We start from the raw sequence: 20888 nt of genomic DNA, 5'->3' as shown, positions 1-20888 counted from the left end.
AAACGGTCCACTTTTATATTCATGGTCATACGCCGACTGCCAGCTATTGGTTAACTCCTCAGATCAACCCTCAGAAAACTTAACGAAGGGGGTCAGATATGTCCTCCATCCTAAGGGACACAAAGACGTTGCTTAACCATTAACCAAAGTCATAAACGGCAACGATAGATAAAGGCGCTCATTGCTCGAGTTCTGGAAAATTGATTACTAATATTATATGCTGAATGGCACATGTTGTTCTGTGGTTGCACTTTATGGCACTGTGAGTAGTATTTCCTCAGATGTGGAGGCTCTTTGCATGACTTACCAGGACATATAAACATATGGAAATTTTCAAACACATCTCCATATGTTCGGAAATCTCCAGAAAAACGCTGAAACGTTACAGTCGGAAAAGTTTCAAAGTTTTCTGATGCCTGCAACTAAAACAGAAACACGAATGACTAATATTGGTTGACAGAAAAGTCTTCATTTTTACAACTTGTATTTCTGTCTAAGTATATATCCCAATGCAATCATTAAAGATAAAGCCAGGAGGAGTAGCCTGACATGTACTAATATATTGAATCCATAATAATTATATAACTGACTGAATAATGTCTCTAATGACTCTCTGTACTCAGTTTATTGCAAGAAGAAATTTAGAGAGAGCTGGCTGGCTCAAGAGAAATGTCCTCATTTGTGTGGAAAATGAGAGTTAATATAAGACTACAAATTACAGGAATATGCCCAAGGCACTTCACATGACTTCTAAAGAGCTATTAAAGGCCCTCTTAACAGGTAAACTTCCTTATTACTGATACACCACGGTGATTTATGTGCACAGTTAAAGCCTGGCTAATGACTAAAACTTGAAATCTGACCTTGGCTGTATTGATGGCTGACAAAAGAAACACGCTCCAGCAGGTGTTTTTATGTGAATACTGAAAGAAGAAAAACAAGTGTACAGCAGGACTCATCGGCATCAAAACAAGGTCGGGATGATTCTCTGCAAAGGCGATAAAGGCCGAGTCACGCTGGAGAAAGAAGGACGTCAGCGTATAATGGACTAACTGCTTCAGCACAACTCCTAACATTCGTCTTCTCAGTCAGATCATGGAAGTTTGTTTTCACAACAAATATGTGAATAATGCTCTGCTTTGTTATATTTTGAGCTTGTTTTGAGGCTGTGTGCCAGGAAGGAAAGACTTTTGCTGATTCACCAAACCTTCCCCTGTTCTTTGCAATGCTAAGTAATGGGATATGAGATAGTTCTCACTATCCTTGGTCCAATAACACCTCTCTGTCCCTTATTCACCATTTCATGTGGAAGAAAACCATTCCCATGGTATAATGGTGCCACCATCTGTACAACCATGACGATGTTGCCTCAAGAGCAATGCGTGTTAGTTTTCCAACTCACCTAGATCACAATTAAGAGTTACTCTCTCTTGGTCTGTCGCATAAAATCTCAACCAATACAATAATGTCTGGTTGTATTGTGGCAAAATGTGAAAAAGTTCAAATGGTATGACATCTTTCATAGGGCAAATTATCTTAGTACATGTCAGGCTACTCCTCATATAGAAAGAGTTGACTGGTGTCAGAGTTTGGTTCGTATTTGTAACAATAAGTCGGGCTCATTTCCAGTGAGAATTGGACTCCAACAAGGTTGCCGTTTGTCATTAATTGTCTTCATAATCTTCATGGACAAAATTTCTAGATCCACTCAAGATGTTGAAGAGATCCATGTTGGTGACCTTGGTGACTGCACCACTCTGTCGTGGTGAAGAGGTAGCTCGATTTACTGGTTGATCTACATTCGTACCCTCAACTATAGTCATGAGCTTTAGGAAGTAACCAGAAGAACAAGACTGATTATACAAGCAGCTGAAATGAGTTAATGACTGTCCTCCACAGGGTGTCTGGGCTCTCTTAGAGAAAAGGTGAGAAGCTCGGTCACTCAGGAAGGACTCAGTGTAGAGTCACTGCTTCTCCACACTGAGAGGAGCCAGTTTGAGGCGACCTGGGCATCTGGTTTGGATGAAGTGATTTGGACACGTCCACCAAGAGGAGACTTAGAGGACGACCCAGGACACGCTGGAGGGACTACGTTTCTTGGCTGGCCTGGGAACACCTCAGGATTGTTCCTGAAGAGCTGGCCCAAGTGGCTATAATTTAATATCTAGGGATCCCTAGTTACGTCGTTCCCCTCGCAACCCAACCCCAGATAAGCAGAAGATAACAGACGGAAAAGACTACAAAGGTTTAAAGATTTTGTAAAATGCCATCACTTTTCTGTTTGCTGTTGTTGCCCAGTGCATGTCAGAGGAGAAAAACAAATAACACAAACCCTTCAGCTATGCACCTCACATAGAGACGCACACATCTTCAAAAAGAATCTGGTGTCATTTTAAAGCTTCGTATACGTATTAATACTAATAAACTCTCTGAAATTGCTCACTCTAAGGTCTTCAATGAAAAGTTAATATTCATTTAAGGTAATGGCCAAAAGCCACATAGCAGAAAATCCAAGAAGAGTATGTATTAGCTCAAGGAAAAGTGTAGCTTTGAATCGATTTAAAGTAAATAATTAAACTTAACAGTTTTCTAATCATTAATGCCTATTATAAAACATGAAAATATGTCAAAGTTGGTAAGCATTTATGTATCTATCCTCACAGGACTCCAGAGGCGACTGGAGGGGTTGAGTTTATAAATCAGATTGAGCAAAGTCTCGATTGATTTAAGATTTCAACTTGTCTCACTAGGTCCTTTCACCTAGCAACCAGTAGCTTGTTATCTGATTGGACAAAACAAAACAAATCCTGATAAGGTTTAGCAATTGACTACCGTACTAATCTGCTCAAGCAAAATACCTATTTTTTTAAATTGCCGTGGTAAGTCTATAAATAGATGAATCACATAACTTTTGATGACTAAAGTAATACAATATCTATTATATCAGCTGGCCGTATCACAAAACCCATCAAGGACAAAACCTGTGAGGTTCTAAGACCACAAGTAATAAAGCTAATGCCTGATAATCAGCAAAGTTAAGGTCCATTACTCTGCCACCTCATCAACCTGCTCTATGAAACAAGAAGCTCTCATGAGCTCTTACAGAAAATTAATTATTTTTCGCACAGCAATACAAAGTAGAAATAAGAAATAAATAAGCAGAAAGATAAACAAAAGTTCAGAAGAGTTGGATTATAGCAATTAATTGCTCTGTGTTGAACAGTGAGAGAGACTAAAAATGCTATTGTTTCATTCTGGAAGCTTTGAACTCAGTCAATAAAAGAAAACAGATCATTTATGGTTTTAGTTACTGTAGAACAAAGGTAGATTTTTGGTCATTAATTTAATGTCTACCTGCAAATGAAATTAAGAAATTTTTTTAAAATAAAATATATTTAATCAATCTGTGATATTCAATTGTAAAAGAATCACAGATTCTAATGGATTAGCAACATTAAACTTCATAGTTTCATTTCTAAAGGTCAGCATGAGCATTTTTTTCTGTCAGATTTTAAGGAGAAGGTCATAGGAATCATTATCTTACCTGCAGTAAGTAACTAGCTGAGTTTTGGAGAAAAAAACAAATACCTTGCGACCAATCGATGGTCAGAGCGGAGCAGATTGCTATCTTAAAACAACTCCACTCTCAAAGTGTTTGAGGACTTCATGGAAATCCTATTTTATATCCCTATGAATCACTGTTAGTAATCGTTACACATCCACATGATCTCAGTCAGTGTGTTATTTCTATACCTATGCATGTCTACAGACAGTAAGGTAAAGTGCATCTCAGATTTCTGTCATCTCTAACAGAAGTCTGATTGATCAGTTAGATTTTTTTATTCTTGGAAAATCCTGCGAGAACTTCAGACAGGAGAAAAGTCTAAATTTAGCAGAGCATTTTATAGCTCAGACTTTTTAATTGTGTCCCTGAACTATGCAGGGTAAAAAGCCAAAAAGCTTGAAAAAAAAAACCTAGGTTAAAGTTTAACCGTGCCTCGCTTTAGTTTTAAGAGTCCTTTATATGGTATTAAGACTTTATCTTCAGAGTAAATTGTAACTAAAACAATCCAATAAATGTGTTGTGATGAAGGAAAGTGCAATAAATCTTTAAAAGGAGATTTGTATTAAAATGAAAGTTTGGTTTTGTCCAACCAACATAAAAGCCACAAAGATTTTTCTACAAAAATGTTTCTGATAGTAATTCAGCGACTCACTTTGTCATTTCCTCTCACCGGCATTGGATCTCAAAGAACATGGATATTTCATTTCCCTTTTGGAAGAAGTTTCCAACTTAATTAAAATGAAACAAGAAAATGTAGGAGGAAGAAATTTATGGCTCAGTAATTCTTGTTTCATTCATTCAGGCTTGCTGCAGTAGAGGAAAAAAAACAGTTTTTATCTTGCTGCAAATATTTAAAGATAAGAATGTCACATGAGTGATATACACAATGGTGCAATAACAATTGCATTCCTGACTAATGATGCGAGAGGAGTGCATGGGACGAGCCCATGATGAGTCCTATTGCAGATAGATGAAGACCTGAGTGACTCCCTCTCAGCTTTCTTCCACAGGATCCGTATGTTTTACACAGAATTCACATTTATTGTGTTTGAGCTTGTAGCCTCATGAAGATTATTACGAAAACTAAATATTTTTTCACTCTCTCCTTATTGGACAAATATTTAAATCCCTAATGTGAAACTTTGATGTAGAACGGGTCACCGTCACACCACGAATTATAAAGTGCTTGCTGCATTAATTGGCAGCTCTGGTAGAGATTCAGGTTTTACTTAAATAGGATAATCTCATATAATCTCATATTAAGACCTGTTGGAGAAACCTGCCTTTAGTTTCAAGGCATTTGTTCAAAGGATTAAAGAAAATAAATTTCTGAAAGAAATACGATTCTGTCGCACAATTATTGGTATCCTTTTTGAATAAATGTAAATCAAGCAATTTTTTCAGTAACATAGAAGAAGATGATGTGATGTCCAACAGGAAAAAGGGGAAATATAAAGTATCTGCAGCAAACGTGACAATTATGTAGCACTAATGATAAAAATAGCTATTTCTTCATGTTATAGATTCCTTCCTTCTTAAATTGTGTGATTTTCTTTACATTTTCTATATGAGAACATGCTACTGCAGCAAAATCAGATTTTTAAAAAAGCTTTTCATACATCCATGGTAGGATATGCTAGTAAACATGTTCATTAATCACCCAAAAAGCAAAAACACTGAGTTGCAACATTTAAAGTGAATAAATCCTTTTTATTTCACATCATCAAATCAAATGAAATCAATGCAAAATCTCTATCACCAGCGGAGCAAGCAACTGGCCTGTCATTATGATGTGACACTCACTCACAGACACACACCCACACACCCACAAACAGGTGCTCTAATGTTTCTAGATGAAGGCACATAAACCCATTGAAGGTCACAGTAAGGCAGATTCACAGCACTAAGGAGAAACAGTAGACTGTAAAAATTATCAACGGAACAGTCCAGACTCTAAACGGTCTGTTTACCGGACCGCTCCGTCTTCCTCCAAGTGGAAGGAAGAGATTGGATCAGAGGGAGTTTTGGGATGGTCTGAAAATATGGTCAAGTGTGGATCTGACAAACATCCCATCCTTGTTTTATATGACACCTCTGCTGAGTGAGTTCCTCCCAGTGATCTGGAACAACAGTGCTGAGAGTGGAAAAAAAAAAAAAAAAGTCTCTTGTCTTATGCTCATCAATCAGTCCATATAACTTTGGCCACTTTTACTTCACCATCGCTCTGACGCAGGAGCGGTACAATCTGAGCTCATTTTGCACTATTTAGAAACAGGAATACCACAATGTAGGTCACAGTTTGCTTATTTGCCGCAGGACGTCAGGAAGCAAGACACCAGAAAAACGACTGATCCAACAAAAAGTGGCTGCTTCCTTTAGATTCCCGACAAACTGGGTTTGAATAACTCACAAAGCACTAGAATGACATAATACCCTGTATCCATCCAGGTGCAGTCTTGTGCTGAACTGTTCCACTTGTGCAGAAGTGCAACCGCGCTGTCTTCTGTTCTAAGTTCGAGATAGGCGTCTTGTCCCTGAGTCTTCAGTCTCCCACCCTGTTCCACAGAAATCCACCTCGTCATGACATTCAGCTTGTTGGTGTGGGTTAAAGGGAGCTACAGCCAAGTTCTGTGTCAATTGATGAGCTAAAATACACGCCCTCTGGCAGAAGGTCACCCAATGTGACACAGCATCTGCCTCACATCCAGTCAGACACACACACTGTTTGCATATATTCATATACAGTAAAGGCTCTCTCACCGAGCAATTCACGCACATCACACAACAGCTTCGCAGCTTGAGCTTGGTTCATCACTTGGGGGTGTCTTAATGGGAGTGTCGGGAGCGGTGGTTGTGTAGGCTTGGGCATCTTTTCTCGTAATTTGTGTGTATTCTTGTCCCATCGTTAGGTGAGGGCGTACTCGAACGTCCCTTTCTCCAGCCCCTCGATGCCATCGGCCCAGTTGGAGGAGGGCATGCTGCTGTAGGGGTCCAGCAGGATCCTGAAGCAGCGTATTATCAGCAGTCCCAAGAACACCAGCAGCATCCCCACGAAGGCAAATGCCGTCTTCTGCTCCAGAGTCAGAGAGTGCGCCATTATGTCGTTTCCACTCATGGCAGCAAGGGAGTGGTTGAAGTGGACGCTGCTCATGGTAAGCCCACGTCTAGGTGCCTCATCTCTTCACAGATGGGATCAGGCGTTTCGAAGCCTGCATGTCACCTGAACAGGGGTTAAAGGATTTACTCGGATTAGTCCTGTTTTGCCTCTTGTCTGGGGGAGATCTGTGTAATGCACCTCATAACTCACAATTAGCACTGACAACATGAGGAGGAATAAGAGTGCTGACGTGGTGAGAGGCAGGCAGAACTTTCTTATTTAAATGCAGATCTGAATAAAACATGAAGCACTACAGGTATCTTTAAATAGCTTCTTCTGATTTAGACATCAAGCAGATGTCCAGAGATCTGTCCAGCTCTGCCCCTTTGGGGATTTCTCTGCAGAAAGCTGCAAGCAGCAAGCACAGAGGTGCTGCGATAAAGACTTCCTGCGAACTGGGTGCAGGAAAATGAGCCAAGGTTGTGTGGCTATATGCATTCCTTCAGGTCAGGTTAGAATGACAGTGTGTCGCAGTGCACAGCCAGCCGTTAAAACACAAACAGAGCCGATGTGCGAATTTAAAAAAACAGCAACAACAACAAAAAGCGTCACCTCTCATGAAGATGCAGCCCTGCATCTGTTTGGCTGTGGAGGATCGCATCTCTACCTGTTGCGTGTGAGCAAGATGCCTACTAGACAGTGTAATTCTGTAAGGCAGTGAGAAGAGAGTGACTGTAATTGACCACACATAATCACAAAACTGGCTCAGTCACACCAGTGGACTGTCTGCCTCCATCAGTCAAATTTGCTTCTATGGCAAGCAGCAGGTGGGTGAAGTTATAATGGGAGGTGGGGTGGATTGGCTAGGAAATACACACAAAGAGATGAGAGGGGGGGAAGGAAGTGGTATGAGGAGAAGGAGGAGGAGGAGGACACTGCACAAGTCGGGAGTGGGGAAAGGGTGAAAGAGAAGCACTGCATTGACAGATTCTCTAGTTAGGATGTCTGAGGAAGAAAATGCAGATGCCTCACCATCATTTCCATGCCATCCTTACAGACCTGTTGCTGCCGATTCCTGCAAGCAACTCTTCCTCCTCCTCCTTGGAGCTCTCAGACGTGTATCAGTTAATCCACCCATTGCTGGCATGCTGGATGCGCCAGGCTAGCAGCTCACATCTGAGCAAAAAATAAATAAATAAATGAATTTAAAAAAAGCTGAGGGTAAAGAAAAAAAAGGAGAAGACAGAGGAGCAGAGGCGTGGGGCTGGATCAATCCGTTCTACGCGTTTCTCCTGAGAGATGCGGCTCCTGTCCTAGCGCTTGCTGCTGCCTCCTGCTCATTATCATTCTGTTTCTCTATCTCTCCCTCTAGAAGCACGCACGCTTGCTCCTGCTGCATGGCAACCACTTGTTAGTCTCACTCAGCTGCTCTGCTGCCTCACTCATTCACAACAGATCACACACACACAAAACAACCCACACCCATCTCAGCAATGCCAGGACGAATGCAGCGGCAGACAACAAGCAACCTGCATCTTTCTGTGTATTGTAGGACAGGAGTATTACGCTTTAAGGAAAGCATCCCTGGCTGCTGCTGCCCACGAAAACCTGCTGCAAAGGTATTTTTGGTACAGCACAGCCTGGTTTTATGATGTGTCCGTAATTGGTGCAGTTGTCTGGGGACAAATTGAATTAGACCTACCAAATCCCAGCTCAAAAGACTTACAGATGCAGGTAACCTAAACCTGCTGAGGAGAAAAAGAGGAGCATTTTCAGAAGGGGGTGAAAAGCAGCATCACACAGGAAACCAAACAGCAGGTCAGCTGTTTGTCCACAGCAAGATTTTGCAGCAGAGAGAAAAACCCAGCAATTTGTCTGCTGTCAGGAGTTTCGAATTGAATGATACTATTCTACAGATAACAAATGTCATAAGGGAGGTGCTCATAAAACTGGATGTGATGTACAATAATTCATGGCATCATTAATTTTTCAGATGTGCACAGCTGGACGATTCCCAGAGATAATATTCCCTTTCAAGTTTATGCGTCAGTAATTATCACACACACACACATATATACATATATACACACACATATATATATGTATATATATATACACGTGTGTGTGTGTGTGTGTGTGTGTGTGTGTGTGTGTGTGTGTGTGTGTGTGTGTGTGTGTGTGTGTGTGTGTGTGTGTGTGTGTGTGTGTGTGTGTGTGTGTGTTTGTGTTGCAGGTTTGGATACGAACAAACGAGCTGCCTTTCGATTTTACATTCAACTCACAGACTTTTCTTGAAACAGAATGAGGCTGTTTTACACTGTAATTTACTGGGACGTCATGAGATGTCACAACACTTGCAGTTTATGGCTTGCAGTAATGAATGGTCAACTATTTTGATTAGACTATTAATTATTTTTACAGTGAGTGAACATTCGAGACTGGCTTGAAGTAGTCTGTTACTATTATTGCCATGAGCAAGCAGATTATAATTAGGTCAGATTTCTATTTGTTTTCTTGATAACATGTGAAGAGCCGGCCAGTAGCAAAGCGAGCTGAGCCGATGCTCATGTCCCTCAGACGGGTGGGGGGCCCATACAGCATACTGTATACAGTATGTTCAAGAGCTTTTGTTTCGTTTTTCATTGGTCATTTCACCTTTTCGTATATTTGTAGTTTTTCTTGTTTTATACCCCACTTCTGTGGCCAACCTGTGTTCCAGCCAAGTGTGAATGCAGATGCCAAGGGCCCATTTCATGCTTGCTTTACCAACTCACATTTTAACCAGCTGTTGAAAATATTTTTGCTTGCCCCAAGAAAATGGGATTAGATGGCACCGTTTATAATATACCAGCAGGAAGTCACTTAAAGTTGTTATGATTTAAACAGGGAGAGAGGAGAAAATGGCTTTTATGGCTGCAGTTCACAAAAGTTGCAAATTTGAGCTATCAGCAAATATATATATTTTCATAAATTAAAATGGTGTTTGGGCTTCAGTGTTATCACAGTAAGGAGGGTCACAAACATCCTGAAAATCAAGAAGCTCTTAGCAACATACTTTTCTTTTTACTTTGCTTAATTAAAGGCTGCTTGTTTTTACTTGCAGTGCAGATAAAAAGAAAGAAACTCACATAATCTGTGTACTTAAAGAAGATACTTTCAACAAAAAGGTTGCCCCCACTGACAAAACATGTCATGATTATGTTTTGTCAGGTACATAAGCATGAAATAATTTGCTTGCAGAAAAAGAAGAGAAGCAAGAAGATACCAAATGCCAAAAGAAACACCCAACACCTGACATGTGTCTTATGTTTAAAGACACAACTCATTAATCATTGTGTTGGTAGTTATAGGTTTTTTGCAGCTCAGCATTTTTAATGTTCATGTCCAAAAAGGGTCACATTCGAGCACACTGATACGGTTTGTAAAGTAATTGGCATTTTGTGCTCAATGTTGCGTAGATCCTTGAAAGGACAACCAATTAAATTTGTTTCTTTCTTTTAGAACTTTGAGTTGGGATTGAAACGCTGCACACTGCAAATGTGTGTGTCTGAGAAACAAACTGATCTGGTCAAACTGAAACAGTTAGTAAATTATGGAAAAGTTAATTTCTTTCAATAAGTCAAACATGTTACATAGATTAATTACATAAAGATATTCACACAGTGTTCAAGCCTTCACTTCAGTTAAAGACAGAAATGTAGGCTTAATGTAAGATATGTTTAATAGTTGGTATTTAAAAAGATACGTTTGATCTGACAAACGAGCCTCATCAGAATTTAGTTAACAATTTATGTAAAGTTTTCACCTTCCTAAACACTCCAGGTTTTTTTAGATGGCAAATAATACAGTCTGATTTAGGTAGTCAAATAACAAGGGAACTCCTTGTTGGTTCACTGGTTAAATGTAGTGAGGGCAAAAGGAGTTTGTCCTGTATATGTGAGTTGCTGGTTCGAACCCTTGCTCCATCCGTCTCCATGGATGTGTCCTTGGGCAAGACACTTGTAAATCCTGGTGGAAGCAACGATTTTATGTCAGTTTTTCTTTTATCAGTCTGCACCAGGGTAGCTTACTACAGCCAATATGGCAGTAAGCTACAATGTAGCTGGCACCGTTTGTACTATACCAGCGGGAAGTCAAAGTTATGATTTAAACAGGGAGAGAGGAGAAATTGTACATGGGTACACACCCATGTGTGTACCAATGGGTGAATGACTAATCTTTGTGTAAACCGCTTTGGATTCCTTGAACTTAATAAAGCACTTTACAAATTCAGGCTACTTACCATGTAAAAATAAATAAGAAAGACTGAGCTGTAGTGACTGATGGACAAATGTCCTATCCAAAGGTGTGCTCCCAAATCAGTTTCTCCTCAGTACCCAGTTCAACCTTGGTCCATTCCTTTCTGCAAGTAGACAAAAGGAGAACGCCTTCTTCATTGTGTCTCAGTGCAGAGATTGTAATCTTTTGACACTGAAAGAGAAACTGCAGGGCCACAAACTTGTTGCGTTAAGTATACTTCAGTGTTATCCAGCATCCAGAGGACATATGGAGAAAGATTGTTAGACTTTTATTTTATTCAAACAGGTTGGGAACAAAGCTGATACTGGAAACCTTAAAACATTTGTTTTAAGGTTTCTTTAAGTGGACATTATGCCGCATAATAATAAAATATTACAAGCAAGTACAAAGACAAATGCTGATTTTAAATGCATCGTCAGCCCCTTACCCCCACTAACACAATTGAAGCCATTATGAAACTAACTTTGGCCAAGCTTCATCAAATATACATAGCTCTGAGAAAAAGAAAAAGCTTTAAAACATTTTGATGTATGACTGTAATGAAATAAATATTATGCAGACTTAGTTTTAAGGGCTGCAACTGAAAGTGGTATTTTATTAACAAATCACAGTGAGACGTCTGATCTACATCCACCCCTATGGTTTCTCCCCAAGTATTAAGACTTAATTATCTGCAAATGTGACAATATTTTCAGTTTCAGTCAATAGTTTTGAGTTTCACTCCAGGGTCGCAAATCAGGTTTATCTGTCAGGCAAGCCGATATTATTTCAGTGTGCAGCATTCAACTGCAGAATACCTACTCAGAAAACACCTTGTGAATCATGAAACATGAAGTCAATTTATTGACCTTACAATTTCATTTACAAAGTCATGCATGTACCTTACATGTTAAAATGTTACTGTCCTGTGCATCGCTTGCTTCTGGGCTTATGAAGAAAGTTTCTCTTTAGGTCAAGTTTGGATGAATGTATTACCTTTTTATTTGCCGATGCTAATCTAATAATCATCACTCTGCTTATGAACTAAGTTGATTTGTTTTTTGCTACTCCTTGCAGCTGTTATGAAATTGTCACATTTCTTGTTTAGAACAATTGTTTGGTAATTGAAAAGTCAGCTGTAACTGTATTTATTTGGCAGTGGAGCTTTCTCTGACTTGTTTAACAGGCCTCTGTAGATATGAAAGCTGTGCGTATAGAAGAACTGAAATTATTCCTCCAGTGAAGAAAAAATGCATCAGTCAATAGTTTTGGGAATTATAAATTGACTTGGCAGTGCATTACAATCAATAAACGAGAGCATTTAAACTGACACTGTGTCTGTGCTGCTTAAGTGTAGGCTTAGGGAAATGCTGGTAGCATGAATTACTTTCTGAAACTAAAAACAAATAGAATAGTACCTAAATACTTTTTTTTATATTTCCCAAAAGGGAAATTAAAATGCTGTTGTATTATAAATGAAATATAATTTACAACCTATTACACAAGCAGTTAAGGAGGGGTCACCTTTCCTGGCACTAGGCATAGCTGTATTAAGGTTTATTCCAGTGCAGAACGTATCTCCTCTGCACGCTCTTTCTGCAGCAAAGTAGAAACTCGTTTCATTTTAAAATAATTTTTTCAGGCAAATCTCACCCAACATTTCAAAAGATTTTATGTTTACTTACTGAAAAGTCAATAAAATAACATCATTGTTTTCTTCTCTTATTGCAGGAGTTTTACTGTCTTTACTGCATAATTGGACAGATACCTTAATAGGGGATTTGTGTGGAGGAGGAGAGACTCCAGTGTCTCATTGCCCCCTGAAGATAAGCCTGAGAAGAGAGTTTCTGAGAATATTCAGAGCAGTCTCTGCCCGTTCTTGAAATGTTACAAAATCCAGGTTACTCTTTGCTTGTGTGCAATTTGAATCCACCAAAAACAAAGAAAATGTCTGAACTACCAATTTAGATAAGAATAAACCAACACTCATGACAAATGGTGTTTACAGCCTTCAGAAGAAGTGAAGAAACACTAATAAAACAAATTCACCTACCTAAACATCAAAATTATGATGGTTTAATAAAAGGTGTTGAAAAATGGAAAGGGGTTCTCACTTGTGTCAGAAAAGGTTTTAAGGATTTAATAGATGCTTTCAGTGCAGCTAGTCCGTTGAGCCAGATGGTGTGTTTGCCAACAGCGACCCTTCAAAAGTGGGCACCCCAAGGTTTCATTTCAGGTTGTTTGTTTTGTTTTGATTTTATAATGTCACATACTAATTGTCCAGTCCAGATGTATATAGATCCCGACACAACCAAAGCAAGAGTTGTGTTTGCTTTCCTCCTGTAATACAGGGGAAGAACCTGGATCAACAGGTGGTTTGAACGTCTGATCAGGATGCCTCCTTGGATGACTCTGGAGTTTCTTGCTTGCATTTTTTATGTTGTTTTATATAACCGCTGTCTTTTAGATTGATCCTGTTCAAGAAGCTTACCTTTGCCCCCTAAATGGATGCCATATGTCTGATTTGTAATTGTTTTTAATCCTTACTAACTATGGTCACAACATTTCCCCCGTAATACTTTTGTAAATGAATTTGACCTCCTCCCGGCAGGTGGCGGTAACGCGCCTTTCAGTTGGTTTGCAAACCTCCAGTTATTCACGCGCCACGAAGCAGAGGAACAAAGCCTGCACATTTCAACTGCGTAGGAGCATCTCGTGAAGTGTGAGAGATTCCTTTAGGAAAATCTCAGCATGGCAGACGTTGCGACTACTGACGAGGAGCCAAAGCAAGAGGAAACAACCGCATCGGTCCTCTCCGAGACGGACGAGACATCCCAGGAAACACCCAACGGCGTGAAAACGTGAGTAACAATGGTGTTGTGCTCCTCCCTTCAGGAGCTGCTAACCACATGAGCTAAGATGGAGGCTCCGGGTGCTAACTATTGTTGCCCTAAAAGTAACCGACTTCTGCTGCAAAACCCCAAAAAATCTATACTTTCGATTGTGTGGCGGACATTATATTTATACACCATCTTAAGTCAGAAGAGTTGCCTCACAGATTTTAAGACCGTAGTGCTGATTTAAAACGCATAGCAATGGGTATGCTATGCTAAATATCAGTTCGTTTGAGCTAAAAAGGGTTTGCAAACACTTAAAATTCAGTGCTTGGAAACAAATCTTGTTTAGCGATATAATAAACGTATTTCAGGCTCGTAGATAAAAATGTGTTGGTCGAAAGCACGCAACTGCAGCGCTGCATTAACTCGGAGGTTTATTTTCTGTGGCCGCCAGGTAGCAAAGATTAGCTCCCCGGTGATGATGAGCTAGCAGATTGTTAGCATGTTAGTTTGTCAAAATCCCACACCACACACCAAATCGCACCGAAAATATGAGAATGAGACCGCTTATCAGATATGTTAAAATTCAGTTTAAGTATTTTTTCAAACATTTGTTCTACATTATTGACGTTAAAAAATGTTCACACACATAGACAAATTATATTTGATTGTGTCTATATTTGGTCACATAGAATTGTTAAATAATATCAGCATCTGTAATTAAAAACCAAAACAAAAAACAAATATGTCTCCAACTCTCTGGGAAAGTAGACTGTAAATTTTAATTGAATTGAGACTTAATATGACATTATAATGTTGACTAAATGTATTGGTTTGGGATTGGCAGCACAGCAGTGTTAAAAATATATCACTTATATTGTAATTTTCTCACCCATACTGTATAAAGCAAAAGTACTGTTAAAATGCACTGGCTTTCAAGTGAAAGATAAGAAAAAATGCAATTACTTATACTCATATTGTTGCCTAATATGACTGCATGACTGCGATATGTTGTCTGTCTGTCGATGGGTTATTCTTTAATGTTTGGCTGTTGTCGCCTCTTAGGGACAGCGAAGAAAGCAAGCAAAGCAAGGAAAAGCATGATGGGAAAGAGAAATCGTCCTCCGGCAAAAGAGGGAATCGCTATCATCCCTACAAGGAGAAACATGGAGGGGAGAAGAAGAGTGCTCATAGGAATCGAGTGTTCATCAGCAATATACCTTATGACATGAAGTGGCAGGCAATTAAAGATCTGATGCGTGATAAAGGTAATGTCCCCAGGGATGGGGATGGCGTCTTCCCTTCTATCATCTGATCTGACTAGAAGTTCTGGACCTTCTGATTACCAGATGGGACATCTTCCTTCTAGTCTTTTAGTTTGTAGTTTCTGTGGTAGTTCTTATAGCAAAAAAATATATATATAAATAAAGAAATAAAGAAATACGACAGTGTGATTTTTAGGTTAATGGTGTTTTAGTAAAATTCAGTTTGGGAGATGAACTTGGTTACATTGTCACTTGTTTTTTTTGGGATTGTCAGCTCCAAAGTGAATCTCCAAACCAGTCTTAGAATTGATTGTTGAATGTTTATTTACTTTTTTTTGTATGTGCTGCAAGGCAAATCTTGATTGTGAATCAAAAATATTGTAATGTTTTCACTTTTAACTTAGGGGGGAGTCAAGAAGCCTTTTCTGAGCTTAAATGACAGCATTAAACACTCTTACTGCCATGAATGGAATCTGTTGCTAAACTGATCATGTTGAAGTGTTTTGAATTTCCCAGGTTGATTGTAGCTGTGTTTCTCTCTGGCCTTGGCCTTTGGGTGTCTCAGTCACTGCCCAGAAAGGCATGGTGTTGTCTGGTGGGATGTTGGTCTGGGCTGACTGTTGATCATTAATGGGACATCTCCATCCGTAGCGGCATTGCCAAGGCCAGCGGCGACTTGAAGACTTGGTGACTTAAATTACTTTTGTTCTTTTGGTATTTTTCCTTTGTATGTCTCATGTAGTTGGTGAGGTTACATACGTGGAGCTCTTTAAGGATGCTGAAGGAAAGTCAAGGGTAAGTGATGTGGCCAACTTGCTGCACGAGGTTTTAAATGCCCTCAGCAGGCTCTCATTAATCATGTGCTCTTTTAGGTTTTGATCCTTTGGCTCTACTGAACTGGAGATACTGTATGTTGTCTTTAGAGCCTAATAGACGGATAAAGATCGATTTTTCATTTAAATGGGAGATGTCCTGTAGACTTTTGGAAAATGTAGCGCAAAGAACTCTGCCGAGTAAATTTTTGCATTTGTTGTTGTCATTTCAATTGGTTTAAAAGTTTGATTGTTTTTGGCCATTTCTCCAAACTGGAATGTGGGTTGTGGGTTTTTTATCTGATTGGTTGAGCCTCATGTCAAAGAATCTTATTTTTCACAATATGGCACAGCTTTCTCTTCAGTGGAGCGAAACTGTTTTGAGCATTTGTTTTTTCTTTCTCAGTGTTTTTTTTATTAATTTGCACAACTGCATTTCAGAAAGTAATTGCATACTAATGTAAGTTTCCTTAGTTGCTCAAATCATTTTTTTTGTTAATGTAACTGTGTTGCAAAGTAAAGGCTTTAACTGATAGTAATATGCTGTGCATATGAATGCCTTTTCAATGAATTTGAACCAAAATGTCATGTCTACTTTTTAAACTCTACTGTATATTATCACAGATGAGCTCAATATTTATAAAATGATGCTTTTAATGTTTTCAACAAACACAACCAAAAACCTCCAGCTCAAACCAATTTGCATAGTATGACAATACATCTCTGAATTTTGTAGAAACCTGTTGATGCATACACTACATTTATTTTGTTCCATTTGACTTTAAACATGATATTAAATGTATTTTGTTTACTCCTTGGGTGCCACCTGGATTCTCCTGCTGCTTTCTGATCAGGGTTGTGGGTAAGAATCTACTTTATATTTTCAAATTGATTGTCAATGTTTTATTTTCCCTTTTTTTAAAAAGGAAAAAAAAAACATGTCTCTCCTCTTATCTGCTTATAACAGTGTAGTAGAGTTCAAAGACGAAGAATATGTTAAAAAAGCTGTGTCAGCGATGAATAAGCATGACTTAAGTGGAAGACCGCTCAACATCAAAGAGGTGAGCATAAAGTATTTTCTGTCTAAACAGTTTATTTGTGATGAGTTTTAACCAAATGTTTTCATGGTTTACTTTTAGTAGCGTCCTAATTTAAGGGGAAATCATTGTGGGCGCCATAACAGATTTCAAATTTGGAGTTAAGTTTGTAATGTGGCTTTAACGATACATAAAGCTATAGTGGCTCACAAAAACAAATTATATTCTAGGAAAATTTAAAGATTATAAATGTTAATCATGTAGAATATTTTAATGTAGGAATGATAGCTGCAAAAATTCATATTTTATGCATGTATAATTCTCAGATTTTTTAGGGCCACGTTTCAAACACAAATATAAATAAAATGCATAAATGCCAGGCTAAAACCTTTGTGTTTGTAAAAACAGTCTGATTTATCAGTGAAGCCTTTTTGTAGCTGCAGTGGAATCTGCAGCAGAATATGGATCATGTTGATATTGTATAAACTGATCTCCACATGATGGATTGCTCTTAAGACCACTTTGTTGATGTCCTCATAGAAAATTGTTGCACTTTCCAAATTTCTTTAGCTGAGTGACAATATTCATCCTTCAAGTCACATCCAGTGTAATAAAAGGCTACATTTAAAATTTTGAATAGTTTTTCAGCTTTATTTTGTCACTCTTAGTTCACATAAGGGAACATCTTTATAACTATATTTGATATATTTAATTTTTGCCAAGTGGCATTAAGTTTAAACTTTAAGCCGTTAGTTGGAGATTATGTTTTCAATTTTATTTATTATTTTGTCTTGAAATATGTTTTATATTTCAGGACTATGACGGTGAACACGCCCGGCGTGCTCTGCAGCGCATGGGAGGAGGTCAGCAGGGGGGTCGTGGGCAGGACATGGTGCCTGGTGGGATGAACATTCCTCCTTCGATTGCCAACAACCCCAACATCCCGCCTGAGGTCATCCACGCGCTGCAGGCTGGCAGACTAGGAAACACTGTGTTTGTGGCTAATGTAAGCACAGAACCACAGAACCATCCAAGTAAATAAGGTTTAGTTGAAGGTACATTTGTGCTTGTGTTCTGCAGCTGGACTTCAAAGTGGGCTGGAAGAAGTTGAAGGAGGTGTTCAGCATGGCAGGCGTGGTGAAGCGAGCTGATGTAAAGGAGGACAAAGACGGGAAGAGTCGTGGAATGGGAACGGTTACTTTTGATCAGCCTCTGGAAGCTGTGCAGGCCATATGTATCCTTTAAAATCTAAATATAAACACACAGCCCTGTAAATATATCATTTTACTTTTGTCCTTAACTATTGTCTCAGCCATGTTCAACGGCCAGATGCTCTTTGAAAGGCAGATGCACGTTAAAATTGTATGTTGAATTTAAATCTTGTTTGAAATTATTGCTTCTGAACTGGCAGAGATCATAAAAAAATTAACATTTTATATATGGACTTGTAGGATGAAAAGTCTCTTCCCCCTGATGATTTCCTCCCAGTAGAAAAAGCACCACAGTTGCCCCGTAAGTGAATTGTTTGCGCTCCATTTGTACTTCAGAAAATTCTAACGTAGATGTTGAAAGTATTAGAGATGTTGGTAAACGGAAAGCACCATTGCAGGATATTTTCATTGTGATCTCTGAAGTGCTTTTAAATTTCAACTGTTTTTCATGTTTTTTTTTTTTTGTTTTTTTTTTGCTGTGTTTCAGGGGGCCTTGGTGGCATTGGCATGGGCCTGGGGCCGGGAGGGCAGCCCATAAATGCAAACCGCCTTAGTGGTGGAGGAGGAATGGGCTCCATGGGACCTGGAGGTCAGTCAAAAACATGTTTTAGTTACTTCATACTCTCCCTATTTTGATGCAAATGCAAACTCTTTTAAAGAAGGTTTTCATAAATACATACATTTTTGTGCATCGCTTTGATGTGGCCTCACTGAGACGTTCTTCTGCCACAGCTATGGATTCAGGTTATGGAGGAATGAGCAGGCTTGGAGGTAAGATTTTGTTTTCGGGTTGAGTTGTGATTGTCCCTGTTAACGATTAAACTGATTCCAGTTAATGTTGTTTTTAACAGGAATGAGTGGGGGTGGCGGCTACGGCAGCATGGACAGCATTGGCAGCATGGGGGTCTTTGGAAGCAGGGACATGGCACCAGTTGGCAGAATGGGAGGTAAGTGGGCATTTTCACTCAAAATGCACACAGGTTAGGGTCAGTTCAGTCACATACAGATGTACTGGCCACTTCAGGCTGAGGGAAGGTTTTAATCTGTGGAGATCTGTATCGATCAGGAATGGGCGGATTGGATCGGGACTTTGACATGCCCATGAGCCGAGGATTCGGGGATTCTTTTGGAGGAATGGGTAAGAATGACATTCATCCATCGATTTCATATTAATTGATAAATTTTTGTCTCATGACATCTTTGAATTTGTCATCGCAACCAACAAGTTGTGTAAATTAGCTGTGAAATGAATTGAATATGTACCTTCTGTCCTTTAGGTGGTAGTTTTGGAGGAGGCATGGGACACATGGGGAGTGGCTTAGGTACAGTAAGAACTCAAAACAATTATTTTGAATGCTTCACAACTCTCAGGTGTAACTTGAAATAAATATTTTTATGAAAGTCATTTAAGCATCATGACATGTAAAACTCTAGTCTGTTTAGCCTTCGTGTAATAATATATGGCTTTCATGGCCACATTTTTATTGCAAAACAATGTTATTTGTGTGGCAGTTTCCATCCCTCTACATTTTTATTCATATTTAATCATGTTTCAAACTAAACATTGGGGCCTGGTTATTTCAAATAGAATAAAAGTCTATTTGGGCACTGTCCAGTGATATTTAGTATTAAAATCCCAGTCATTTGAAACATAAAGATGGTGCACTGCTGGAGTCCATTACCTTGGTAAAGCGTTCACATTTCTGTATAACAGGTGGTGGAATGGGCACCATGTCCATGGACAGAATGGGCCCCAGCTTCGACCGTGTAGGCATGTCTGGAATGGACATGAACCGCGGCTTTGGAGGCTACGGAGGTGGTGGACACATGGGTGGAGGCATGTCGGACAGGAGCTCAGGGTCCAAAGGCGGTTGCCAGATATTTGTACGAAATGTAAGTGTGGCTGACGGCTTCAAAGGCTGCTAAAATCGTATTTAGTAAATATTAGTAATGAAAGTTTCAGCTAACTGATTCTTTTTTTTTTTTTCACTTTATTAATGTTCGTAGCACTCGTATGTTTGAGGTGTCAGATTTTTCAGTATTTGACCTTCCTCTCACGAGTTGGAGCTAATCATTTGAAAATTGGCTAATCTTAATCTCTCTTTGAAAGCATTGGTGCATCTCTATTTTACATACTTCTTTTCAGCATCTGCATACTGTTCTTTGTCACATGCTGATTGATAAATCTGTGTTGCAGCTGTCCTATGACCTGACATGGCAAAAACTGAAAGACAAGTTCAGTCATTGTGGTATGAATTACATTTTTTGTTGCTTGATCCTTTGACATTTCATTGTGATTGATGCTAGTTGTGTCATTCAGTCATTGCTGATTCTTGTTTCCTGCAGGTCAGGTGCTGTTTGCAGAAATCAAAATGGAAAATGGGAGGTCAAAGGGTTGCGGGACGGTGAAATTTGATTCTCCAGAGACCGCAGAGAAGGCCTGCAGGATGATGAATGGAACCAAGATCAACGGCCGGGAGGTGGACGTCCGCATTGATCGCAACGCTTAGAGATTTTGTAGAAACCCCCTCGTAACTCACTTTACACTTTCAGACCCCCGTACCAATCATTGTTTTGTTTTAAAAACACTATGACTTCATGTTTCATTTGTTTTGTTGGTATACGACATAGCTGTTTTATCTTTGTTTTATAAACCCAGTTATGATTTGTCAGTTTATTTGAATAAATAAACTTTTTAATTTTTAAACTGTGTGCTTGGAAACATCTTCAACTTGTAAGTTGGACCTAAGATTTTGCTCTTATGAGTGTCACTTCTCAACACCCTT

The 20888-nt window shown here is 39.2% G+C and overlaps 2 protein-coding genes across 2 annotated transcripts; one reads left to right on the top strand and one right to left on the bottom strand.

The window, feature by feature from the left end:
- Positions 1 to 6355: 6355 nt before the first annotated feature.
- Positions 6356 to 8003, bottom strand: ctxn2 (cortexin 2). The gene is made up of 2 exons (XM_055044787.1): positions 7695 to 8003; positions 6356 to 6785 (listed from the first exon to the last, which is right to left on the bottom strand). The coding sequence occupies exon 2, from the start codon at positions 6714 to 6716 to the stop codon at positions 6471 to 6473; it is 246 nt and encodes an 81-aa protein (XP_054900762.1). The 5' UTR covers positions 6717 to 6785; positions 7695 to 8003; the 3' UTR covers positions 6356 to 6470.
- A 5584-nt stretch (positions 8004 to 13587) lies between these two features.
- Positions 13588 to 20809, top strand: myef2 (myelin expression factor 2). Its single transcript, XM_055044786.1, has 17 exons — positions 13588 to 13801; positions 14843 to 15045; positions 15785 to 15837; positions 16709 to 16716; positions 16822 to 16915; positions 17706 to 17897; positions 17972 to 18125; positions 18204 to 18253; positions 18343 to 18403; positions 18590 to 18691; positions 18835 to 18873; positions 18954 to 19049; positions 19169 to 19240; positions 19380 to 19424; positions 19817 to 19995; positions 20300 to 20351; positions 20449 to 20809. The coding sequence occupies exons 1-17, from the start codon at positions 13692 to 13694 to the stop codon at positions 20610 to 20612; spliced, it is 1674 nt and encodes a 557-aa protein (XP_054900761.1). The 5' UTR covers positions 13588 to 13691; the 3' UTR covers positions 20613 to 20809.
- Positions 20810 to 20888: the final 79 nt, after the last annotated feature.

This window comes from Poeciliopsis prolifica, unplaced genomic scaffold, assembly GCF_027474105.1.
Source record: "Poeciliopsis prolifica strain line A6 unplaced genomic scaffold, Auburn_PproV2 SCAFFOLD021, whole genome shotgun sequence".
In the NCBI taxonomy this organism is placed as follows: Eukaryota; Metazoa; Chordata; class Actinopteri; order Cyprinodontiformes; family Poeciliidae; genus Poeciliopsis; species Poeciliopsis prolifica.
Note: the sequence above shows the minus strand (reverse complement) of the source record. Positions and strands in the feature narration are given on the sequence as shown.